This window comes from Dermacentor variabilis, chromosome 6 (assembly GCF_050947875.1).
Source record: "Dermacentor variabilis isolate Ectoservices chromosome 6, ASM5094787v1, whole genome shotgun sequence".
NCBI lineage: Eukaryota > Metazoa > Arthropoda > Arachnida > Ixodida > Ixodidae > Dermacentor > Dermacentor variabilis.
In genome coordinates, this window is record NC_134573.1 from 69,734,427 (window position 1) to 69,761,694 (window position 27,268).

The window sequence follows — 27,268 nt, forward strand, 5'->3', positions numbered from 1 at the left end:
GTGGACAACGGCGGGACGTTTCACGTTTACATATTTCCCGTCTGCTTTGCTCCATCGTGACACCTCATCCTCTTCATCAATGCCGAGGAAACTTGAGGCTAAGGTCACCGCTCTGTTGTCCAGCCATCTCGTGATGATGATTTTCTCATCGCTGCTTACCAGGCAGTCAGAGGACCCCCTTCCCTCCTTCTTCATTTGGCCTTCTGGCTTCAACGGACATTTCTCGGTCCGGTTTGATCGGATTGTTCCAGCAGCATATATAGTTTTGTCACGAAGCGCCCGCAAAACTGGCAAGGACGTAAAATAATTGTCAAAAAAAAAAGCTTGTGGCCAGTACCATCCGGTATTCGCCTCGGAAGATGGAGGACGAATGCTCCGGTCACTCCGAAGTCCTTTTTGTCTGCTGGAACAAGTTCAGTGGTTGAGCCTTGATAAACGAGGAAGTCGTAGATAATTCCCGAGGCACCGCACAACATGAAAACTTTCACTCCCCACGGATTTGGTTTCCCTTTGATGTATTGTTTTATGTCTAGCTGTCCTTTGAACGGGATAATTTGCTCGTCGATGCAAAGATGCTCCTCTAACGTCATGTTTAGACATCTTTCACGAAATGCGTCCAAAAGTGTCCTGACCTTCCAGAGACGATCATTGCTGTTGGGGTCTCCGTTCACATCAACAATGTGTAAGCAGTTTCTGAGCTTCTCGAATCGGTTTCGTGACATGTTCGCAGTTGAGAAAAGCTCAGTTTTGAGTGACGGCTTCCAGTACATGCGCAGCCGTGGGTAACGAAAGACACCCATCGCTAGATGCAGTGAAACCAGCTTTCTGACTTCTTCTTCATTTGTTTCAACGGATTTCCCCTCTTGAGAAACAGAATACATGTTTGTTTTCTCTGCAAGATCAACAAACACACTCTTCGGCACGTACCGAGAAAAATACTCATACGGGGTTGGTAGACCATCAAGATTATTCTCATTCTCGTCACCAGATGATAGAGGTTGATACGTGGCTGCTAGCTTATTGAAAGCTCTCCTGGACCACGACCTGTCCTCCGGTGTATTTTTGTCAACTTCTTCATCGCTGGAGGCAGCCGAGAGCTCCTCAAGTGCATCACACTCATTGTCACAAACGTCTTCAAGAGCCTCAACCATGTCATCCACGTCATCCTCTGCGTCTTCGACCTCGGACATGTCACCATCCTTTAGTGCAGCAAACATGACATCTGGATCCTCGAGACGTAGATGTCTTAATCGAGTTCGCTTTGCCGTTGAATAAAACAATCCGGTCGGAATTGTGGCCTCTGCAATAAAAAACGTGAAGAAAATAGGCATTACCAAAAAAAAGTTCTGCCTTTGCATGCAACACGCGCCGATGGTTTACAACCACTGAGGCCTGGTGTCCTATATATAGGACACACACATCGCGGCGTGCTGTGGCAAATGTACTAGCCAGAGAGAAAACTTTGTTCAACTATTGAAGCCTTGAGTGTCTTAGAAAACACCTACAAAATTCTAATCACGAACACGCTCGTAGGTATGGAGTAAAAAATAAAAAAAATTGCGCTTACCACTGCAGCCGCCGTTTCCGCCTTCCGCCATTTTGTTTGTTTACTGTCGGCCTTACGAAGAGGAAGACGAAGGAGAAAGTGATGTCTGTGCTTATGGGGATGTCTTGGGAGTCAGCTCAGTTCTTGTTTCAGATTCTTGAGCAGTTAAATCATGACTTGTAGCCGTTCTTCTTCGTGTCCTTTTTATAGGACACCAGGGCCGAAAGGGTTAAATCATTGAAAATCATTGCCTCCTTAAACATATCTGAAACATACCATAAAACGTATCAAAACTTAGTTTTGATGGAAACTGAATGCAAAACACGCCGATATAACTAGATTTAGCTGCAAGATAATGAATCTCGCGCGATCGAAATTTATCTGATGCCTGCCCTGACTATATCTGTTCTATTCGTTTAACAATCGTTTGCGTGTGTGTGTGGGGGGGGGGGGGGGTTGAGGGAATGCTGCGATATTGGTGTAGTACTAGGGAACGTTATAAGGAGATGAAGGCAGCGGTCACTCGAAGAGCCCACATTTTGGTAATGAATTATTGAAACCATGGGCTGTGCACCCAAAGAGAGTATAGCTGAATTCCTTTGCCGCTACTTACCGAACCTACAGGCGGCTGCATTACCACGGAACGCTTATTCATGATCATCCTCCACTTCTGAAAATGTATTGATCCTCCGAAGAAAAGCACAAGTCTGCAGGGAGACTAATTTTTTTTTTTTAGATTTTCTCTATATGTCATCCAACTCCACTTTTAGGTCATCACGCTATGCTCACCTACGCTCGTCTAATCATAATTACAGCGTCACCGGCCCGCAGTATGAAAAAAAAAGCTCTCGGAGAAATTAACGGCATTTCAGAGCCTCCAGTGTCAGCACGTCGATAATTTATGGAGCGACTAGCTCGCTTGCTCTTCTTATCACTGCTGGCACTTTTAGATTTCCTGCGATCATGGTATGCCGCAGATGTACTTTATAAAATTTCATGCCGCAGCGAAGAGCCGTCTACATATAAGATCCGTTTAGATCGCCTGGTTGGCCTTACTATGACCAAATCAGTGGATCCCACACATTTATTTTACCATTTTCCTTATCTTTGAGATAGCGTACCCAAACTTAGAAGTACATAGCGAACTTGATAAACGCCCCACAGTGAAAACTTAACAACTTGCCCTTGCTAGTTAGAAGGAGTTGGAGTACATTACCTTTCTTATCAGTCAGCGCCGTGATTACAAAGAGGCGAAATTCAATCAGTGTAAGCTGTACACGCGTGTTGATGTGTTGACGTGTTCACGCCCTTACATGTAAATTAGGACGGTTCAGCAACCCCTTTACATCTCAGTGTGTTTCTATCGAAACGTTGATGCACTTTGTGCGTAGGGCTGCCTTTCTAACTTCCACCTCGAGCGCAGTGCTGCTTGAATTCGAGAAACTTCATACGTGTATGTTTGCTTCTCGGAAACAAATAAATACCATAGTGAACTTAAATATATGCGTTCCCTCCTTGCCATCCTGATCTCTTCTTAATCAGGTTAGATTACTCTTATCTAAAAGTTTGAGTAGTTGGAGCAAACAGCTCGCCATGGCGCTGCTGCAAAAGTTCATATTTGCACCCTCAAAGCTATGTTTGGAGGCGGAATTATTAAAGCGGGTACTTCACCGAAATACTTAAAAGGCTGGATTAATGAATGCTGTTTTTTGTGTATGTGGAAACGTCGACGAGCGCTATATAGCCAATGAATCCTTTGGAGCCGTCCGGGAGTTATTACCGGGTCTGACAGAAGTATTCCAGTTAGGAGGCCCATATATACTGAAGCGCTTATGTTAATACAGTGCTTGTTGCAGAGTGCGTGTTGGTGCATCTGCCTGATCTCGCTAAATGATTGAGCTCGCATGGTTTACCATAAGCTGAATTCAAAACAACGCGTCCGATTGTGAGTCGTAGTTATGACTGTGGTGAATGTGAACCACTTGAATTACGGACAATATACGGGGGCGCTGAACCAGTCCAGTGCATTTGTGGCTCGATAATATGGAAACTCGCTGTCTCTGAACAATGTACAGGGCGCGGAAACGCGCGAAGCCTGCAGAAGCCCGTGTATTGTTGTCTCGACGTTATGGACAGTGCAGGCATAGACAGGCATCTCCTCGGAATGAAATGAGCCAGGAGCTCCGAGCATATATGGCGAAAAGCATGCAGTATGGCGCTGACGCATTAAAGAATTACTTTCAGTACCGGTCGCAATGATCAACATATTTCCTGCCGTGTGACACTTGGTGAATGGTTTCGGTACATAAGTGGCCTCCGAAGAGTGCACGATTTCTAAGGATAATCCGATGAGCCGCAGCACAATACGAACTTTTTTCCAGAAGTTAAGAAAAATTGTACCATCTCAGAAAGACGCGAGGTATCGGTCTGTTCTGAAAAAGCGACTTCTTTTTTATAAACGCTCCACCACCATTGTTAAAACGTTCCGCCACCGTACATGTACAGTCCCAGACATTATGCAGATAATCACAAAACCACATACAAAATTAATTTCAGTGCTCTCCCGTGGACGCATTCGGGTAATGCAGAGACGAGATTATGCTACCTTCCCGTCTTGAGTCATCAATTTCTTCTCATCTGTTAGTTTCAGTCATCAAATCATCACTGCCTCGAGAAGAGCAATATTTATTGTACTTGGTTGTTGCTAGTGCAATCACCTTCAAAAGCTCGCCGACTGAACAGCGGTAAACTTCTATGCCCTAATTCTACATGGATTATCAATTGTGGCTACAGAAATCGCCTATTTCTGCTCCGCTGTTTCCTTTGCGCTGATGATAAATGGGCTCAGCAGAACCGTTTCAATCACCATGAAAAATTGCTTACTTCTTTTTATAATCTAATCTAGACACCATTTGCAGTATTGCCTATGGTCCTGCTTTCAATGATCCCAATTTTCTCTACATTATTATAAATCTCCGGCGTTTAAAAACTGCAGATATTAAAAAGACCCGTGAAACTATAAGCAGGCTAACGACGAACCATTAAAGAATGATATATGCAATTTATTTATAGTATTGTTTCAGAAGTTCAAACACCACGATATCTAAGCCAACTGGATCATGCTGTAGCTAAACCTAATCAATTGTAAATAAATACATTTGCTTTGGCACTGCTAATTCTAAGCGCAACGTGCTGTGGCACTTACAGTGCCCATATCAAAAGTATCTCAAATACAAGAAAACGTCTGAGCAGAACATCAAGCTAGTTCGAACATCATATGTTGGAGAACCTAGTAACTTGCCTTTCAAGATTGCATTAGCGGACTTAAAACGCAAAAAAAAACGTTTTCTTCTCAATCACTTCGCCATCGACGATTAAACTCGATACGAATAAATTCCGCCGCAGTTTAAGCGCCAAAGTTAAGGGTGACATCAACTTGCGAGAGTTCTCACCAAACGCTATTTCACAGAGCCAATGAGCATGTGTTTCAAACGACGTTCTTGTACAACACTTTTTTTTTTACATTTCCGACATTTATCTGCCCGCCGCGCAGATTAATAACTACCCTTTAATGTTTCGAATAACGATTGAGCCCGTTGGCGACGAGAATACAATTAAGAAAAATCAATGTCGCTAACCTCTGGGTTGTGAATCTCGTTGTTCCAAGTTCTTTAATAGCATCACTGCCATTTCTCCTATGGTTCTAATATTTATGAAACACCTCTTGACAGAGGTTATGTGCTGGCGGAGTGGAATTCCGTAAAGTGATTCCACTTTACAAATCAGGTAACAACCTCTCCCCGTTTAACGACCACACAATTTACAGAATTTAACCAACTAATACCCCTTGTAAGATTGTTTTTTTTAGTTTCTCTAACTTTGTTAAATCCGGTCATCTTTTTTTCAGTAATGTGCAGCAAGGTTTCTGGAATATTTACTCATGTAAAACACAAATAACGTCATTCACACAAAAGCTCAGCGTAATTCTTGATGGTTGCTCTTTAGCAAACCGTACATTTTGAGAACCTTCAAACACACTCGATTCCGCATGTCACAAGCTATTATTAGAAACACTTCGTTATTGACATTGACCATAAGGCAATTTCAAAGCTTGAGCGTTCTGTTTAAGTAAACGCTCCCTGTGTGTTTCAATATAACAGCTGACTTAGTGCCAAGCCGTGTTCTCTTTTCGTATCTCAAGTTTCCGCACTTGGTCCTCTCGTCTTTGCTATATAGATTAAAAGCTTAACGAGCTGCGTTTCGATGATATAATATCTAGAGAAATGCCATATATTGCACAGAATTATCTTGATACTGTTTCCAGCTGGGGTGCAAGACAATAACTTTAAGTTCAAGTTTGTTTCACAAAATAATTGTTCACTGCCCCCTCAGCACCCTAATAATTACCCACTAGAGCGCAGGACAAGCTACGAATGCCTTGGTGTAATCAATAGCACTAATTTTACGTGGACAACTCGCTGAGCTTAAGTTCTAAATGATGCAGAACACCAGCTTTCTTCGCCATAACCTCTCGGTGTCCTGTTCTTCCTCTAATGTCATGCTCTATAATGTATTGATGTTTTCAAAACAGGAACACGCTGCATCTGTTTGCGATCATGGTCGCGAAAATCGAGTACGTTTTCTTGAAACGGTCCAGAACGACTCAATCCGTTTTATTCTTTCCGACTATGAGTAAACTGCAAATATAACCGTAATAAAATTTATTCTGAACTTACCTTCTTTCCCGTGGCATCGCAAAAAACTTCGTCTCTGCCTTTTTCATAAAATCTTTCAGGACCCTCAGGTACACAAAGCCCCTTATACTACCGCGATTCATACATTGAAGAATAAATCAAGCTATCAAGCTTCGCATACCATCTTGCTAAACGAACTCATTCTCATTTCTTTAAACCTTCCCCCAATGATTCAAAGATTGAAAATTATAATTACAGTAAAAATGTCCAAACATTATATGCGTAGGGTTTGAGTTTGTACGGGCTTAATTTTAAGATTGCTTCTTTTTGTTGGCAATTGAACCAGCGACAAGTTCTCGTCCTCTTCTTATTTTGCACATGACAATTTCAACAACACCTAATTACCCCTATGCTTTCCTTGGCTTCATTTTCTGCTGGGCTAATGTGGTCGTGATTAATGAGAACCGAGACCCTCTTTTTCCCTTCTCCTCGTAATACGTGTAGTGTTTCCGGTGGTTCATCAAATAGCCGGAAGAGAAATATTGTGCCTTCTGCTCAAGTTTTTTTTTTTTGCGACATTTCAGGGCTGTGCTACCGAAGTGTGCATCCTGAAAGAGGCACGACTGCTGACCTCGACATCCAGAATAAACCCGCTTGTTCCATCATTGTCACAACACCGACAACAACACAAGCAGCCCGGAAAGAACAAAACGCCCATAAGGAACAACATTCCTTACACCCGGGCAGTGGCTGCGGCAATTCACTTCCAGACTGTTCGTCTTAGGCTAAATGAGATTGGCTACAATGTAAGTAATCGCTGCACTCACCGATGCGAATCACGTCAGGCGAAGCCGAGGTGCTCGCCGCGGTGAACAGAACAGCTGCGACCGCCACAAAAAATGTCGTATTTCTGTTCTGCCTCGAACCGGCGGCGGTCAACAGCGATGATCGTTCGGCGGGGCTCATCTCGTAGTCAGGAGATGAGCGGACAGTGCGTGCTGCTTTTCTTCCGCTATTCAGGCAACGCTGATTTCTTCGCTGCTTTATGTCAGGAACTGCAGTTGATTATCAGCGCCGGTGGCAACCGTCAGAGGGCGGCCTGCAAGCATAGTTCGGTTGCAAGGTCGTGCCAGTATGGAAGCGAGTAATAAAGGTAATGTCGCATTCAGCGAGATCGTTCCTATGGAAACGCGTTTAGTGGAGCAGCGCACAGCTAAAGGCATTATTTGAAGTAACGAAGCCGCAAAGGGTTTCTTTTGTGTTTTCTTTTTTTTTTGTGGCCGTTGTTTATGTGTACGAGCCTACTGGGATAGGCATGTGGCACTCGAGGGATACCTCATTTGAGAGAGTCAATGTATGTTGCGTTCCCAGCCGATTTTATTAAAAAGATATGTGGTAACTGGTATAGCAGGAAAAAATCATTTTCCCGAACGTATGTCGGGTGAAAATTATTCTCTTGTGCAATTAAGTCCATTTAATTTTCTCGGCAGTGCCAAACCTGGTATAATAGATTAGCAAATATATTCATTTCCAAAACTTTCTTCATTGTCACAAGCTCTAAATTATTATAGTTCACATACAAGGTTTTTTGTTTGAAAAAAATTATCTTACGATACTGATTTTGTGCAATTCGCTCCAACAATTGTGAAAACATAGTGTTTCCTAGCAGCTTAATGCGAACAGTTGCTCTATACGTACACCCAAATCTAATTTCACACGAATGTCGACAGAGCATATTATCTGCCAAATTTTAAATTGTGCTTATGTCGTACAGGCTATGAGAAACCACACTTAACTGGAAAACAGCGTTTTGGCCGATACTTACGCTTCAGTAAACCTTTGTAGCCTTCCTTGTGGAAATCAAGGAAACAGCGGCCATCATCGAGAATGATATTCATTATTTCTGCAGAAACATTTAAAGATGATATTCTCGTTCTAGAAAGGCGTCTTTGTCGAATACGGACTCGGGTCTCAAAATGTTCCTGTAATTTGTGCTTCAGAGCACAGCTTTATTGCGGGACATAAAAACCGTCCTGGTGCACACATTACTGAACTTCCGCAGTGAGGTTCACTGCGGCGCTAAATGAGGGCCAATAGTCGCGCTCGCGCTGGCCATTGCTGCGGTTTGTCTTTGAATTCATACAAGCAGCAACATGTTTTTATACGGGTGTTTCAGAAAAGAAAAGTGTGCAATATTCGTAAAGATAGAAATAAGCGATTTCCTCGGCGTTGTTTTGCCACAGAGGCACGCGTTCTAAAATTCCTCCAGCAGCAAGTAAACAAGGACTATTGAAAAATATACTAAATAACTATAGAACCATAAGGACCAGAAAAGTGATCCTATGCAAAGGTTGATGCCAGTCATGCGGGGAGGTCTCGGCTGCTTTCCGAGGTGCAAAGCTTGGCGCTGCTAATTTCAACAGTATAAGTTCCGCGCTGTCATACGCAGAAAACCGAAACTGAACTGTCGAAGAGCAGACGGCCGTGAACAATGAGACGATGTCTCACCGTCAAGCGAGCATGAATAAAGTGCTTTTTTCCGAACCTTGCTCTATAAAAAAAGGTTATTATTGAAATTATCATACCTGATTCTTTAATTTCTAGCTCAATATCTTTTTAATGTATGCCTCTGGTGATAAAAAAACTGCTGAGGAAATTATTTTCCGTTTCTTTCATCTCAAGACGAAGTTCTGACCCATTTCCTGGCACACGCAGTATACCAAACATGTCGCTGGAAACTCTCAGCCGTAGCACATAGACGTGCTCTACAACCACATGTTTCGCTTCGTACTTCGTACAGAGCTAATCCAGCAACGGCATTGCAGGAACGTGCGCGGATGTGTAGTTTGTATTTCCGGCCGTAGAATTGTGCAGTGCGCCCAACTTAACACCACATAATGCGATGTGAGTCTTAACTTCCGAATCGTTACACTTCCGCGAAGCAAAAATTGCATTTTAATATCTTTCTATGGAAATGGTTGACGTTATTTGCTACCACGGTGGCCATTTGCCGGGTTATTACAAAAAGAAAGCTAAAATGTTTTACTCATCCGTAAACATTGGCCAAGATGCTGTTTTCCAAGTGCAGCGTGGTTATGCGGCTTATGTGTTTAACGTTGAGGCAGTAATGAAATTTACAATGATATTACGATCTTTTTTTTTTTGTACTGCGCGGATGCTGTTATTTTTGATAACTTTAGTAGGAAAGCACAAAAAGTAGGACAACAAGATAGTGTTTAAATTGTCTTTAATACAATACGATGTCTACCAAATATACTAATGTTAGTTTTGTCACAATAAAGAAAGTGCCAAATTTTAGAGGTACTTCCCTTTCTGAATTGTTTGGCGCCATTCCAGTAAGTTCGAATGGCCCTCAAGTACACAAAGAAACTGTCTCACTTCCAATATTTGGTCGAAGTTCTTTTCTTTTCATAGTAAGCATTTTATATAATTTTAAACAAACTAATGCGTAGTTAAGAGCAGCGGTTTGGACAATTCGCGTAGAATGTCCCAAGTGCATAGGTCGCTTTATGGGAACATTTATATTTTGCGTACGTAAAGTCTGTGCATGCCAAATCCTCGTTTTTTTTCCTGATCATTGCTTAGCTTACATACGTTATGAGAACAACCATGATTAGCAAATGCCACTTATAGCACCCACCTCTAGTCAAATGCAGTTTATAAAACACAAAAAAGTTTCAAGAAAATGTACCCACTTCTACTACATCTATTACTATTATTAACAATAGCAAAATTATTATTAATTTAAATTTAAATTGTGGGATTTTACATGCCAATACCACGATCTAATTATGAGGCACGTCGTAGTGGGGAACTCCGGAATAATCTCGACCACTCTCGATCTGCAGGACGTCAATAAAGTTTTATGAAACCAAACCATCCCAGAGGTTTTTCAACGTGCACCAAAATTTAAGTGCGCGGATGTTTTCGCATTTCGCCCCCTCGAAATTGGGCCACCGTGGCCGAAAATTATTAATAGTATTAATAAATGTATTAACACGCATCCTGCAATAGTTCTAATCATGCAACCAAATTGCGTACATCCTACTGATGCGTTAGGTGTCGACTGGTAGTCCGTGTGCAGTTATGTCAGAGTAAGAGAATTTATGTGTGAAGTTATTTGTGGCCACGAAGGGGGCGCCATATCGCTAGATGCTCCAAAATAACGGAAATCGTTTTTTTTTTGTTTTGATACGCTAGGGGCTTCCTATTCAAATCATGGAAACCATTTATGATAACTCAAAGGGAAGCTCATTATTTTGCGAAACGAGATCAGGATGCCTTAGAACAGGCACCTATAAAGCGAGATATAAGAAGGAAGAAGAAGCAAGTGCCTGGCTGCGTTAAAGCTAGGGAAACGACGGAGCATGTTTTATTGGAATGTGAAGGAATCTGCCCAGCGGTCGATTTAGGCACCACTAGCCTCCTTCAAGCCCTTTTGTTCAGAGAAAGCAGGGGAAAGTAAAAATTTCCACAATAGAGATTAGTAAAAGGGGATTGGAAGATTGGTGTGAGTAGGGCAACGACAAAAAAAAGGAGAGGTACAAAAGGAAAGTTCACAATAGGGGGTAAGAAAATTTGGTTATGGGACGTTATAGCGGTTTCCTTTTTCTTTTTTTTTATCCTAGTTAAGATATTAGGCAGTATAATAGCAAAAGCTTGGAGGCTCAGCCCATCGCCCCGTTCCGAAGGGGACGCTCATGACATCCATCCATCCATCGAACAGAATGGAAGCATCTCGTCGGTAGTGCGGAAAAATACAGGTTAAACGAACGGACCCGCAGATTCGCAACGATAACTGTTCTCTTCATACGCAACGCTGAACAATAGATGCATAGATTGTGCGTCATTAAAATAAAATTAAATAAGCATTTCTCTGCATCACAACGACGATATTCTTACCTGTCCTTCAAGAAATAGAAAAAAAAATAAACATTTTGTAAAGGATGACTTTAGCAGTCATGTCGCTCTAAGGACAAGTAGCAAATAAATATATTCTTGATTATACGCCTCATCGAAATGGTATAGACCATCTTTTGCTCGGTTGAAATAGCTGTTATAGTGAGAAATTATTTGCAAGTGAAATTTCGGCCTCCTTCCCAAAGATAAATATAAATACGGAATCCCTCCACTTGCAAAAACGGGTAATCATCCGGTCGCTTTTGCTTAACAAAAATAACTTTTCCTTACTTGAGAAAGATCTTCTAAAAGAATAAATGCGATGGTTTATACGAGAACACACCGTGACACTTACCTTAGCAGGAGGCTGAAAAACGACGATCCACTTCTCGCTGTCTCAAGAACCACGCTGTTGCAGTCTCACAACTTTCAGAACTTGAAACAACCAGAACTTATTGTCGTCATAAGGCCGACATCTGGTTACGCAAGACCGGGTCAAAAACTTCCGTCCGGCCGCCTTTGAGTCTTGAAGAACAGGCTCGGTTTCCCTTGATACGTCCTACACTGCGTAGTTGCACATAGAAAGCACCGTCGACGCGTGAAAACTACCTGACCGCGCTTACGACTCCGGCCGATTTAGAAGCCCCGTGACGCGAAATCTTTAGGTCGAGAAATTTACAGGCCGCTCTCAGGAGCTACTCTAGAAAAGCAGAACACTCCAACCACTCCAACCCTCAAGAGACAAGACAGCGTCACTCGGCCTCTACCATGTGCTCGTAAAAATTGTGCCCAGGGAGCGACTCGACAAGCAACGTGCATCGCACGCCGCCGGCTGCTGAATCCCGAGCCTCGTCCAGCGGTCGAAGCGATCTCGGCAACGAATGCCGTAGAACCGCGAGAGGGAGAAAAAGACAGTGAGCGAAGGGAAGAGCGCGCGCACCTTCAACCGCGGACGCTCGAGAGGGCGAACAACGGAAATCTCGGGCGCAGTCAGGTGCCTCCGAGACCACAGACGCTGCAGGGCCGCGGAAGTCACGGAGGATGGAACGCCTGTGTTGCGTGCGGTTATGATGCGGTGCTTGCTTCTATTCCCGTAGATACGGGAGTTGAGGCTCCTTTCCCTCGTTCTGTAGTGCGCTATCGACTGCGGCGCCATCCATAGGCACTCGCGCGTAACCGGCCTCCGCACCACAGTTCGTTTCGTGTTGCTCGGCAATCGTATCGGAATAAAGTCGTTCGGATTTGGTCGCTATTTTGTTACACTACGAAGTGTCCTAATGGAGTGTTAGTTTCAAGCTGGATTACGGCTAGAAGTTCCGTTCTTTCAAGAATAATTTGAAACTCCTCTTGCCTTACACGGCTTGTGTGGCGCCGGTGTAATGCTCACGGCAGCGACACGTATGTGCAGTTGACACCTTCATCCGCAAAGGTTAAGCTATCTAGAAAGGTTAACAACAAAGCAATAGATCGTTTATTTTCTGCAGTATTTTTCACTCAATAACTAAACATTATTTGGCCGCGCAGTCGCACAGCTGCGCCTGCTTAACGTGCGACTCCCATATTTCACAAGATAACGTGTCTCGAGCGCTGCTGTATTGCTCGAGTTCCCGGACTGTCATCATCATCATCATTATTAGCACGGTTTGCCTGCGCTCGACGACCTCCGCAAGCAACAACGTTAAAAAGAACCTAAATTTGTAGGGCTTAAGCTTCCTTGAGTGGCTTGAAAACCAACAGTTAAATTTTCATTGCTGAAATACCTCGTTCATCTCAAAATTTGGTAACGCCTACAGGTTACTGTGCACTGCGAGCTGAAGCACTGCGCGCGTACCGCGCAGGAGGTCAAATCATCACTCTTCCACATAATTAGCTTAGGCAACCGACGCCCGTTAAGTTCCATGGGAAGTGTCGGTGCACAATTACTCATGGTTCTTAAACTTTAGAGGAGCTTCAACACCATAAGGTTTTCTCTAAATACGTGGGAACGCAGAAATCTGTTTTCTGGGAATTGCCTGTCGACGACTGTAATAAGGTTTACTCCGTTTAAAAGAAAAAGTTATGGCTGATGTACTGGCTGAAGCAAGCAGATTATTCATTCAGGTCGACACTCTATAAAAAAAATAACCTTGAATATGCGATTACGGAAACCACGTGCCAAATTTAAAACTATATATCATGAATAAGGAAGTGTCGTCACAATTTCGGAAGGTGTGCCTTCCGAGACATCTAGAACAAACACAGTGGATGTATTGTACAGCGCTCTGAAATTCGCTAATTTGTGAGTGGGAGTTTTGCAACAGCCTTCTAGCGATTGCGTTAATTTTACATAAACTGTGAAGTTAAATATCGCACTTTTCCGCTTTGGATGCTCTAACAGATGCAGTTTACGAACTCGTACATCTGGTTCTAGTGCTGAGTAATGCAGAATAAAATCAAAATCGTGCTTCCTACAATATTTTAATTCGGCTTTTTCTCTTAATTCAACAAATGCCACGCAAGACCGTCAAGCCGTCATCAAATGAAAGTGTTTCTGCGCCTCACATATATTTGAATAGGCAGATCTAAGTTAGCTCCCATCTCTATCCATAACTCTCGGAAACGTGGATTGCTAAACTTTTTTGCTCTCTGTTCAAACAAAATTGACTTGAAATAAAATTTCCAGGGCACAAACAGAAATGCTGATGCATATATTAAACTATCTTGTGTATTTTTATCTGGAGGGCCTTAATGACTAATTTAGGTGTTAACATCGTGAAATAATAACTTTTTGGCAAGTTCGGAAGAAATTATTTAGAATTCGTAATTTGATCGCTTAAGAACATTTTATCGTAGGCTAAAGCATCGAGAAATTATAGTAAAAAAGTCATTGTCGGCTGAAGCATTAACGATGCTCGGAAAAAAATTTTTGAAAGCGCATAATTTTGCTTTTTTACTAAGCCGATTGAACGCAGAAATATTCGAAATGTGTTTCCCTGTGACATCATATGAAAGAATCACGCTAGTACAATATTTTAATGTAAGCTTTGTCGCTGCACCTAGTTGCACACTTGATTAAAAAAAACTTACCTCCAACCAACTATTGCTTCCTCGTGGAAACTTGAAATAGCGCTTACATTACCAAAGTTTTTTTTTCCTTTTCGAGATAAATACTTTGGCGGAACCTCATTCGCACCATCACCAACTTTCCCATTTCCTTTTTGGAAAGTTAATCAACGATGATCCCTTCTCGGGTCTGGAAAGTATGGGATGGGATGACCCTGATGTAATACATGAGCAATATTAAGCCATTTCAGACGTCCATGAAAGAATCGCGATTAGCGAGGGAGCAACAGGAAAGAGAAGAAATGTTCATAAGAGCAGGTATCCGAGCCATGAAAGTCAGGTGCATTTTCTTTCTATTGTTTTCAATAGATTAAAACAATGCACACTTAGGTATTTTTTTCTGGGAGCAAACGCTGCGGTCATTACCGGTTTCGCGAAATGCGCCCACAATATATATGGCAAAATGCTCCTAGTTGTTGTTTTTTTCTTTACTGCAATTTTGCGCCTCCTCTCTCCCTTTTTCTTTTCTTATTGTTATACTCCGTTTTGCATTCTTCAGTGTTCCTGTGCGTTTCGCGTTAATTCTGCCGCCTTCACCTATTTGTTATTGCAAGAGGATGTTCACTCATTTTTTATTGAATGTGATATTTATCTTTGCACTGTAGTGTTTTTTTTTTTATTGATCTGTCCGTGTTCTGTTGCTGCCGGTTTTTATGTACGGGGGTGCGCCCCTCTGTCAAGCCAGTCATAGGCTTTTTGGGTGCACCCCTAACATCCCTGATCTTGAAATAAAGGTATTTGTATTTGTAAGTAGAAATTTCTGTGTCCTGCCGGCGCTGTCAATGCATGGTGCAGCAAGGCAGAAAAATAAATACGCCTCTCTATTTCGACTCCGTTAAGTGCTGTATGCGCACAGGCGTTTGCTAAATTAGTTTACATATTACAACCAATTTTTGCCATTACCATCTATCCAGCTTTCTGGACCAGTGCGACTTTGTTGGTTTTCTTTTAAGACATAAAGCTTCAATGCTCGCACACACTATATGCTCTGGTTGAATGCAGCCAGAGAAGCGCGGTGCTGTGACAATTTGTTCTTTCGAGGAGTTCGCAGAGCATTTAGTTTCTTCGGCCTTCGAAAGCCGCGTCACACTCATGCGTTTAACATTATTGATTTATGTGCTTTATACGAGACGACAAAAGCGGTTTAAAGGGGCTCGGATAAGACACGCTCGTTATTAAAACGTCGTATGTAGGATAATGTACCCTTAGCACTACAGGAAGCTGAGCTAGTTGGTAAGATACAAAGAAGGCGTAAGGCCTGCAGACACGGACACAAGAGAAGTGCACGGACAAATCGGCGTTTGTGTTGTCCAGTTCTCTCCTCTTGTGTCCGCATCTGCGCGCCTTACCCCTTCTTTGTATGATAATGTGCGGTTTATTACTTTTTTATGCTTTCCAGAACCGGTCTTCAAAATGTTTTCGAAAAGCTAGTATACAAATTGGATTGGGAACGACTGAAGTAATCCGTTTGCCTGGTCTATCACTACCTAATTTCTAAACGTTTTTAGGACATTACCAGTAACCTTGGTCTATGATTTATCTTGAAAGATTTAAGTTAATCCCAAGCTTTATTTAGGTGTGCGTGCGTGTGTGTGGATTCCAGTGACAGCGTAGAAGCTTGGGCGTCTTGGGGATTATTTGGAAAAGAAGGGCACAGCTCAAAAAAGACACGAGACATGAGAGAGCGCTGTATGCGTCTTTCTCTCTTGTGTCTCTGTCTTTCTCGCGCTGTGTCCTTTTTTCTCCAAGGATTCCATTGAATCGAACGCCGTAACCTAGTACAACAGGACTCCTGGCCCCGCGCCTTGCGTACTGCTGCATATACAGGCCGACGACTGCCGCGAAGGTCACCATGTCTTCGAAAACAAATCACTCCAACACCCTTTGTACGCCGCAACGATCCCGACTGAAAATGTGGGAATGGCATTGCGCTACGAAAAAAAAGGTGCATGCGCCTTGACTGGCGGCGAGACCAGGGCTCTCGCGTCGAAAGTGCATAATATCAAAACTTTGTGACAAAGCGATACTTTACTGAAAAAGTAACATTGGAGTTAGGTTTAACTTTGGAGCTAGGTTGAGCTGCGCAAGGACAGACCGAGCAAGCCGCAGAGGACACCAGTGGTGGCAGGTGCCATAGCGCGGTACCTGCTGCCTGAGCAAGCAAGCAGCAGGAGCTTGTGGTGCCAACGCTGTGTGCCACTGACGTCCTGAGCGAGGACCGATCGAGGAAGCAGCAGCGGTCACTAAGGCCGACAGGTGCTATAGCGGTACGTGCTGGCCGTACGAGCAAGCAACTGCAGCCTGCCGTGCAAACGTCATATGCCACCGAAGCCCTGTGCGACGAGAGACCGAGGAAGAAGAAGCGGCTATCAAAGCCTCAGGCGCGTGCAGCAACTAAGCCCAGTGGGGTTGAGAGAGTGAGAGATAGGGAAGGTGCGCCGGTTTCCGAGAGAGAGACGGCGAGAGCGAGAGGCACTCTGGTTACGCGGCGCCTTGGCGATGCCCTCTCGCCTCGCGCAACACCTGGCGCGCTACAGCCGCAGCAGGTGTTGCGAAGGAGCAGTTGTTACAAAAATTATTCGTCTGTACACGGAAAGCAATGCTCGCCGCGAAGCGTAAACGAAGCGACAGCAACATTTTCGCTCTGGGCACAATATGACTAGGGAACCTGTTCCTACGGCCTGAGATTGTTTATCGGTGTCAATTAGAACTTGTTTCTTGCGCACTCAGTCTACGACAAAGAAGTTGCGTTTAGAAGGGATGGCAATAAATGAAAGAATACGGAACACATTGAAGTTGTTGAGCATTGAGATCAAATCGGAAAGGCTGATTTTCATATGGCTGCAGTATTAGTCGCCGGCCGATGCTTGGCGCATCATTGCTTTTGTAATAGCATAAGAAAGTGACAGCGGGTTTGAAATCGACTTCGTCAAGAAGCGGCGACGCTTCAAAGGCAAACTAATCAATGCTGTAACTTAGTGAGAGCCATCGGTGAGACAAAGCAAGCGGGTTCTAAAAAATGCTGGATGACTACTTCGCCTGCAACTCGACCTATTTTATCGGGAAATAAAGCAGTGAAGAAGAAAGAGATGATTTATTGAAGTTGGTTTGGTATAATCATTAGATATGTTTCACGAATAAGTATTTTACTCGTACTTACGAGAATTAGTAAGAGGCCCAGGTGAACGATTAGCAAATCACTCCAGTGAACTTTCCATCGACATCAACCGTCGCAGGTGGTGCTTCTTGCAGTCTCAAATCAAATCTCAAGAGAAAAACCGGCCATTAACGAAGAGCGACGCTAGCATTAAAGCAACGGAACCGTTTCCCGACGTCCGCCGCTGTGATTAATGCTCACTCGTGCTCATTTTATTTACCATTTGGTGTTCGAGTATTGTTTCTTCATTCCAGTTTAAACGCTGCTGTACAACGTCTTCTTCTTCCAAGCTTAGATGCTTCACCTGAAGGAGCACATTGCTTTCCCCGGGTCAGTGAGCAGAGCGACTGCAATATTTTTACGATGTACGCGGAAATCACAGGCGCAACTCTTCCGACAGAGACCTCGTCACATGATATCTGTTTTTGTTGGGATGCTTATATGATCATGCGTGCATTTAGTTTATAGGAGTAGGTGCTTTATGGAAGTCTCTACTTTTTACCGAGCATTACATGTTGCTCCGACTAAGAAATAGAACATATCGTCATCGCGTTGTTGTCCAAAGTCAGGTCTTGTACACGTGTACGACTAGGAAAAAGATTGTCGTTGTCTGCTGCCTATTAGTCACTTTCGTTACAGGACTGTGGCAGTACTGCACTGCTACACAAAGAAGGAATACAAAAGGAAGACGGCATGTGTTAATCATTTTACGCAGATTACCGAATTATTACATCCATATGAAGGTACCAAATGGCAAGAAACTACCAAGAACGCGACTCGAGACAGCGAGGACTTAGTTAATACGCAATACGAATGCTGGCTAAATGCTCAAATTTTTATCGCTTAGAACAAACGACGGCCTTGGGTCCGGACAGGCCGCCAATGGAAACTGACCCTGTCAAGGTTTAATTGCCGAAATGTGTCGAGTGAGGCTAAGTTAGTAGGACTCTTTGAGGAACTATGATGAATGATGATGAATGTGGTGTTTTTGGCGCAAGGGTCAAATGTGGCCAAAGAGCGCCAGGCCGGTGTTAATGTGTTCGCGGTGGAGCTATGAATGGCGAAGGGAAGATGTTACGTGGCTGTAAAGGGGCCTAAAGAAACAGTCGCTTTAAAGTTCATAAAACCTTTATAAGATAAAATTATGCCTATGGTTAATGAGCTGTACAATGGACACGAAAGATACATGGTGAAATAATCATGATATAGTGAAAGATGTCATAGATATACATTAGCAAGAAGCACTACTGCCTTAACAGAGCACTTGAGGTGCAAGGGCCTGTAGGCATGTGCTATACAAAACTACCGTCACAGCGGCATCCCCTGGAAAGAGGATGTGGTATGAATTTATGGAGCTAAAAACATGAAAGTCGACATCGTTCAAAATACGTAGAATTGCTTTGCTGTCAAATAACTGTTCTGCACCAAGAAACATTGCAGGATGGAGAGGGGTGTGCTGGCTATATACTTTATTTATTTATTTATTTATTTATTTATTTGTTTATTTATTTATTTATTTATTTATTTATTTATTTATTTATTTATTTATTTATTGCGTACTGCCAGCCTGTTTTAGAGGCCCTATGCAGGAGTGGGATATACATAAAGGATTTAAGAACGTAATAACATGTGAAACACAAGAAAATATACAAGAGGAAAATGATTCTTTCTGTCAGCTTCGGCTTCCCGACACACCAACAGGACGTGGAGCATGGTCAGCCTCTCAACACATCTACCACAGGTTCGAGGCTCATTTCCAGTCAGTAAAAAATTATGAGCGGCATAGGTGTGCCCTATCCTGAGTCGACAAAATCGGACATCAGTTCGTCGTGTTATCGTTTTCGGGGGCCATAAACCTAACTGTGGCTCATTCAAGTGAAGCTTATTCTTTGTTTCCAAGTCCCACAAGCGTTGCCAGGAGCTTAGCAGTTTCTTTCTTAAGAAAAGCTTAAGATATGTGACAGGGACAGCAGTCGTAGGAATAATAGCTTGCGATATGAATGATGTGGCCATTTGGTCAGGTATTACATTACCCTCGATGCCTCTATGGCCAGGTACTCAGCATAAGACGATATGCTTGTTAAATATGTGCGCTCTACACTGAACAAAGCAGAGCCCAATAAGTGCAGGGTTTTTCTGTTTACAGAGTGAGTTTGGGGCTTTTACAACGCTTAGGGAGTCTGTAAATAAGACTGTTTTTCGAAGTTTTGAGTTCATTATATGATTCACTGCTGACAATAGTACATGGGCTTCGGCCAAAAATATACAAGTTTCCCGATGCATTGAGCCGCATACCGAGAAATATGGGCCGATGGCTGCGTAAGAAACCCCTGCATGTGATTTGAAAGCGTCTGTGTAAAACTGAGTGCCAGAGTACTTATACTGGAGTTCTAGATAATGCATTTTAATGTGTACCTCTGGCGCATGTTTCGTGACATCTACAAACGACATGTCACAGTCATGAGCTGCCACTGCCATGGCGGTAACAGTTTCGCTTGAGTCATAGTACAAAGTTCATGCACTGGAGCACCCATTTTCTCAATAAGGTTCTGCGCGCGCAAAAGTAACGGCCTTCTCGCTGCAGGTCGTTTATTGAAGAGTGTGGCAGCGGTCATATCGTTTATGGATGAATAACAGGGCTGTTCGCTGTTTGAATTTACTGTAAGGAAATATGTAAAACTGCTATATGATCTCTGGAGATGGAGTGACCATACATTTGCTTCAGCATAAGGGCTTTGTACGGGGCTTGTCCTGAAGGCTCCGGTCGCGAGGCGGATTCTTAAATCATGGACAGGATCTAACATCTTTAAAGCACTTGGTGTAGCGGACTGATATACCATGACGCCGTAGTCAAGACGTGAGCCGACAAGACACCTATAGAAGTTCAAAAGACATTTCCTGTCACTGCCCCATGTTGTACTTGATCAAACTTTACATAAGTTCATTTTTTGAGGCACTTAGCTTTCAATTATTTAATATGGGTCATGAATGGGAGTTTCGAGTCCAATATGATACCGAGAAACCTTTGCTAGGCACTTACAGGTAATCTGTTACCAGAGAGCTCAAAAGCAAGACATGGTACTATTTCTTTCTTATTCGTGAAAAGAACGCATGTACTTTTCTGTGGGCTCAACCCGAAACCGTTTTCTTTGGTCTATTTTGCCACTTTATTTAAGGCATGCTGGACATGTCCTTCGCCAATTGCAAAGTTGCATTGTTTAAATCCAAGCTGAACATCATCTATATATACAGAGTATAACATTTTTCGTGGGATAGCCATGCCCAAAGAATTCATTTTCACAATAAAGAATGTGCAGCTTAGCACACCACCTTGTGGAGCACCAGTTTCCTGGGTGAAAGATCTTGACGAGGCATCTCCCACCATTACAATAAATGTACGCTTAGAAAGGTAACTTTCGGTGATAATCAACATACTGCCGCGGAAGCCCATAGCGGAAAGTTCTCGGATAATACCGATTCGCCATGTGGTGTCATATGCTTTCTCCAAATCAAGAAATATGGAGAGAAAAATCTGTTTGTATGTATGAAGGCATCCCTTATATTTGCCTCAATGCGGACAAGGTGTTCTGCGGTCTACCTGCCTTCACTGAAACCACACTCGTAAAGATCTAGTAGTTCGTTACTCTAATGGAAATAGACTAGGCGCCGGCTTATCTTTTCAAAGAGGTTGCAGAGAGAGCTTTTCAAAGCGATAGGTCCGTAACTACAAGGTAAGGACGGGTCCTTGCTTGAGTATGAGTATTATTATACCTTCTTTCCAAGAAGATGGAATATACCCAGCGGCCCACATGACATTAAAAAGTGATAGGAGTGTTTTCTGTGTTTAAGGTTGGGATGCATGATAATTTTATATCTGATACGGTCACCACCTGGTGCTGAGCTGTTGCAACAAGCAAGAGAAGTTTTAAGCTCAGCTAAACAGAACGGGAGGTTGTAATCTTTATTTTGGGCACATTTTCGATGAAAGGGCTGTCGCTCTGTGCGTTCTTTGAAACTGAGGAATGATTCTGTGTAATGAGATGCACTGGAGATATACTCAAAGTGTTCACCCAGACAGTATGCCTGGTCTTCCAGGCCATTTCCTTGGATATTTACTAAAGGCAGGGGGTTCGTCTCCCCGGCCTTTTTGTTTATTCCCCCTATTTCACACTTTTGACTCGTTTTTGTAAGTATTTATCCCAGATGTGTAACGCTCCAAGCTCCCTCTCTTTGCATCGCGACGTGTTCTCCTGACTTGTGATTTGACCTGTTTTAAATTAATAAGGTTTTCAGCTGTTGCAGAATTGCGAAGAAATCCCCAAGCTTTGTTTTGATTTTTGCGTGCTTTTTGACTTTCGTCATTCCACCATGGTATGCGATGGTTCTTGGCTCTGTTAGTATGCTCTGTTAGTAGGCTTAGTATGTTAGTATGCTTTGCTCTGTTAGTCTGTTAGTATGTGAAATACATTTTGTTGCAGCGTCAATAATAAAACAATTGATATATGCCACAGCACCGTCTACATTAAAATCAGAAATGTTGCCCCGCCTAAATGTCTGAGTTCTCGAAACAGCTCCTAGTTCGCTGATTCGAGGTTCCATCGAGGGCAATGCGGCGACCATGCATCTGGTTTCGTTAGTTTTAATGTAATTGGGAAGTGGTCGCTCCCATAGCGGCTCTTGAGAACAGACTGCTCCAGGTTCGGAAATAGTGAACTCGAAACGATGCTCAAGTCTATGGACGAGTATGTGTTATGTGTAACATTGTAGTACGTTGGTTCTTTTTTGTTCAATAAACATGCACCTGAAGAAAACAGAAAATTTTCTATCAGGCGCCCACGCACATCGGAGCGCGAATCGCCCCCCAGGGGGCTATGTGCGCTTAGATCACCAAGGACTATGTATGGCAAAGGAAGCTTATCGATGAAGCTTTGAAACTCAGCTTTAGAAAGTTGACAGGAAAGGGAAACGTGCATCGAACAAACTGTGATTAGCTTACCAAATAGCAAAGCTCGCACTGCAGCTGCTTCGAGGCGAGTTCGCAGTTTGATTTGCTGACATGCAACGCCCTCATGGACTATTACGGCTACACCCCCCGGGGAGGTGAGTACAGCATCACTGTCTTTGCCGAAAGTGGCGTATTGCCTTAGAAAGTTGGTCTGTGTTAATTTTAGGTGCGTTTCTTGAACACACAGCAACTTTGGAGTGAATTTGCGAATGAGTTCTTGAACATCGTCAGGATTGTGACGAAGACATCTCACGTTCCATTGTAATATTTGGGTATCCATAATGGGAATGAGGTTAGTGCTGTCTATCTAACAAGAAAAGTTAGGTTACAGGGCCCTTTGGCGCTCTCGTAATGCGATTTCTCTTTTTTGGAGCAGTCGAGAGATTCTCGCCGCTCCTTCGGCGCTAGTGGCGCCGTTTTAGTAGGTGTCGTGCCCATCGCCTCCTGGGAAGCGCTGAATACCCGCTCTTGTGAGGGATTTGTTTGTCGAGAAGGTCTCTTCTCAAGGCATGAGGCTTCTGAGGCCACCAGCCAGGAAGTCGATGGCCCCGCAACCGCCGAGAGAGCAGGTGACTTTACTGCCGACTCACTATGTGTGGGCCGGACAGCCGCTGGAGGCTGTGGCGCTGCCCCCTGACGCGCCATTTCGGCAAAGATATTCTTTAGTAAGAAGCATACGTGCCTGCGTGCCTCCTGAAACCATACGTCCTCTTTGATTTTGATTGCCACTATTTCTTTTTCTTTTTTACAACATGGGCAGGACCACGAGTACGCGGGGCGCTACCGTTCACAATTCGCACACTGTGGAGTGTTCTCGCATGACTCGGACGGATGTTCATGGTCGCTAAATTTAACACAGGTTAGTCGGCCATGGCAGTTCTGGGACCTGTGGCCGAACCTTTGACATTTAAAGCGTCGGAGGGGATTTGGAATATACGGCCTGACCCTGATATTCACATAGCCTGCCTCGATTTTTTCGGGCAGAACACTTGAACCGAATGTAAGAATAAGATACTTAGTCTGTATTTCTTTACCATCGCGCCTCATTTTGATTCGGCTAACACTGATCACATTCTGGTCACTCTAGCCTACAGGTAGCTCAGCCTCTGTCAGGTCAATCAGGTCACTATGAGACACAACCCCATGGCTGGTATTCGTGGTGCGATGCGGTGTCACATTCACTGGAACGTCACCAAAAGAGACACGATTCGGCAGCCTTTCATAGACATATTTATATGGGAGTTCGAAAAGGAGACCTCCACTTGCAAGTTCGGAAACATTAAAGTCTCGCGCAAGAAAATTGGTTATTGATTTCGACATTCGAAAATGAGACATCATTCTCGCTGACTTTGCGGTTTTCTCGGAGTGAATAACATGAAATTTTGGCAAGTTTACACTATGAAGACCAAAGAACCTAAATACTTCTTCGGTGCGCCCTCGTTTGTGAGGGCGATCAGGAAGGGGTGAAAAAGAACTTGCCACAGATATATGCGGAAATTCGGCAGCACCGCCAGCCACCAACCATGGAGCCCAACGAGGGTACGCTGCAGAACCGTGAGAAGACACGTACTGCACGCACCAGCTGTACAACGCTACTATAACCAAGGTTGGCTATCCCACATAAGCTTAACCCTTGCTGCCTGGAAAAAGGGGAAGTAAAAAGAAGCCAACAGAAGACAGGAAAGACCTATAGCAAGATAAAGACGAAGATTAGAGAGAAGGATAGGAAAAGGCAACTACCGATTTCGCCCGAGTTGGTCAGTCCAGGTGTGCCGCCTACGTGAAGCCGAGGCCAAAGAGCTGTGTTGCCACCGCCGAGGGGCCGTAAAGGTCCAAACACACGCAATAAACCTCTCCTGGGGTACGTCACACAGAACGAGTGACGTCATGTCACATGACCCCGACGCGCACGTGAGTGGTTGTAGTTAACGGCTGGTTGGCAAAACATTTCAGTGCTCCATGTGTGGTGGGTCCGTGCGAGCGCAACTTCATGCTGGTGTTCCTACGTTTTGCAAGCGCCTATCTACTACGTTTAGCATGGTGCTTCATGGTTATATTGCGCTCAGTTTTACAAACACGATACTAAGGAAGGACAGGACGTGGACGGACGAAGCGCAATTCCTGTACGTCCTGTCCTTCCTTAGTATCGTGTTTGTAAAACTGAGCGCAATATAACCATGAACGTTCACCAACTAGCCCCCTTCATTGCTTTACTAAATAAGCATGGTGCTTACATAGAGTTTCTCACTATAACACCTAGAGGGTAATCTGACGCCCCCGTCTATGGGAGTTTCTTAAGGGGGCACCGTGCCGTCATGGGAATGACGGTATATGTGTCTGCGAGGCTCGTGTTGGCTGGTGTTGTAAGAAGCTTCGTCTGAAACGCGGATATGGCTACGCAAATAACGCGTTCTCAAAGTAAAATCTACATAAAATGTTTCCATTCACGCATATTAAATCTTTACTCACCCACGATGCATGACCAAGCGAAGAAAAGCAAGAACAGACGACCAACTGTTTCAAAGCGAGCGCGAACCTTGTCGTCTGTCCTCCAACTTTAGCGGCCCGCTGATACTTTTTACGTAACAGGTAGTCGTACACACAATAACAAGTTCTCATAGTTAAACAAAACATGTTTTCGCGTAATAATAAAGCTAAAACAGCTTTTCACGTGCTGTTCTAGTAGAAAAAGACGGAACGGTACTTGCCATGCGCGTCTTCAAGGTGTCCTGTCTCTACGAGAACGATGCCAATCTGAAGTCACAATATACCGGCATTCCCATGCATACCACAGCGCAGCAGCGCCAGATTTCCCTCTAGGTAATGTAGTGAGAAACTCTATGGGAGGTTAGTTGCGCTGTTGGATCCACCAAGCGCGCGGCGAAAGGCAGAGGCGTTGGTTTTTTTCCTCGTTTTCCGCAAGAAAACATTGGTGGAAAAGAATGGGTGCAAGCTGTGTGCTGAGAAAAATAGCAGCCCTCAGACAGCAGCAGGTTTGCAGCCTACATTTCATCATTGGTAAGCGGGATTCTCATCTTACGTAGAGCTTTTAGGCGCGCTACTGTTACATTCGTGCAACTGTTACATTACCTGCATTTATATTTTATCAACTCAGGCGCTCCGTCTCCATTCCCGAACCACCCGTACTCCGCACCTAACATTTTTGCCTTCAAGAGGGCTAACCGCGAAGCTCAACAAAAGAAAGGCGACAGATTCGAGTGGACGTTGAAGCGAAAACGTTGCTCGTGTAAGGGGCGGTTGCGAAGTCGTACAGTTGCGGTTGCGAAGTCGCAGAGTTGCGGCGTGCTGCAGGCTGGCGACGCTCATATTTCGCGTGCCCTCTGTGGAAGTATGCGGCCGGCTATAACTCAGCCTTAAAGGAATGCATTCTCTCACGCTACATAAAGTAACGTCGCCTGTTTTCCCATTTCTGAAATTTGAAGCGTGTTATTCGCGGGACCTATGAGACATCGAAAGACTGGTACCATCTAATAACATCCCCCAGTCTCGCAGCTGCACACATACAGCTTGCTGCGGTGGTCAATCGATCTAGATGTTTCTGTGATGAGCGTGGCAGCGTGATAGCTCATGATGTCTTAATGACGCGCAAGAATTCGACATTACAGCGTTGTCAAGAGTGTTTCCTGTCAATGATAGAACGTTAGGTACGCCCTGTTTCCAATGGTTCAGACTCCGTTTCCGCCAAAGGTTATCCATCAATTCAGCTTACTTATGCATCTTTGCAGCTTCTAGCCACGGCTCAGCTGCCCACACAGGATTCGTTATAGCAGCCTATGGTGCCTATGCTAGCCGAGACAACGCGAATGCTGAAGCAGGCAAGTTCATTGCTTTCTATTCAGAAGTCCTTGCCATAGTTTTCAGTAAGTGAGGACAAGTCACACTGAGTCAATCACATTGTTTCAATTTTGTGGTTTTCTAATTTCGTGTAAATGCTTATACTACTACTGCATAACGAAGGTCCATGCAACTCGAAGTAAATTATGGGATACGTTTTTTGTCATCGGAAGCAGATCATGAGAACATCAAAGAAATAGACGAAAGCATGTAGCAGTAGTTGTGTTATATTAGTTATGTCTAGTCATGGGAAATGTAATGCAGACCTTACATGACTGCTCTTTGCCTACTATGTGTGTGACGCGTGTGGTTTGGCTTCACAGATGCAGCTTTTCGCAGATCAGGGAAGTGTTACTCAGATTATCTGCGATTCACTAGAGAATGCTGCAGCGTTTCTGCTGGGGAAGTGATATTGCGTTCCCGCAGCTACGTCCACTTACCCTAGTAAAAGCAGTCGAGTGCCGTAGGCATGCTGGAACGAGTTAACTCAATCTTCCGGCGTTTAACTGAGATTTTTGCCTCGAGCTCTGGCCCAGCTTTCACACATGACACTTTGTTGCCTCGGGCACTGATGAGAAGCGAGACAGCTCTGTTTTCAGTTTGTGTGCCTGTCCCGTTTTTAACGTGTGATTCAATGTTTGTACTGTTGCTGCACAATGCAGCTTCTTGCAACTCGTTTGAACTTATTGCATCAATATTCTTTTTTTGCAGAATCCAACGGAGACGCTGTCGCATCAAGGTTGTGGGTGGGAGACGTGGAACCGGATCCATCTGGTAAGCGATATTTGTTTTTCATGAAAGCCTTAAGCTACATGTAGCCATGACCAATGTCACGCAGACCTGACATGACTGCTCTTTGTCTTTTATGTGTGTGACGCGTGTGGTTTGACTTCACAGATGCAGCTTTTAGTAGATCAGGGAAGTGTCACTCAGATTACCTGCGATTCACTAGAGAATGCTGCAACGTTTCTGCTGGGGAAGACATATTG

At 43.9% G+C, this 27,268-nt stretch overlaps 1 protein-coding gene across 2 annotated transcripts in view; it reads right to left on the reverse strand.

Annotated features, from left to right (window-relative positions):
- LOC142584844 (glutamate receptor ionotropic, kainate 2-like) overlaps positions 1-12,046 on the reverse strand; it is a 240,089-nt gene extending 228,043 nt beyond the window's left edge. The window contains exons 1-2 of one of the 2 annotated variants that reach the window (XM_075695144.1): positions 11,516-12,046; positions 7,068-7,339 (exon numbers count right to left, since the gene is read on the reverse strand). In XM_075695144.1, coding sequence (XP_075551259.1) covers positions 7,068-7,206 — 139 coding nt within the window. In that variant the 5' untranslated portion in view covers positions 7,207-7,339; positions 11,516-12,046. The remainder of the gene's footprint in view (positions 1-7,067; positions 7,340-11,515) is intronic. The other variant, XM_075695145.1, reaches the window with a different exon arrangement.
- Positions 12,047-27,268: the final 15,222 nt, after the last annotated feature.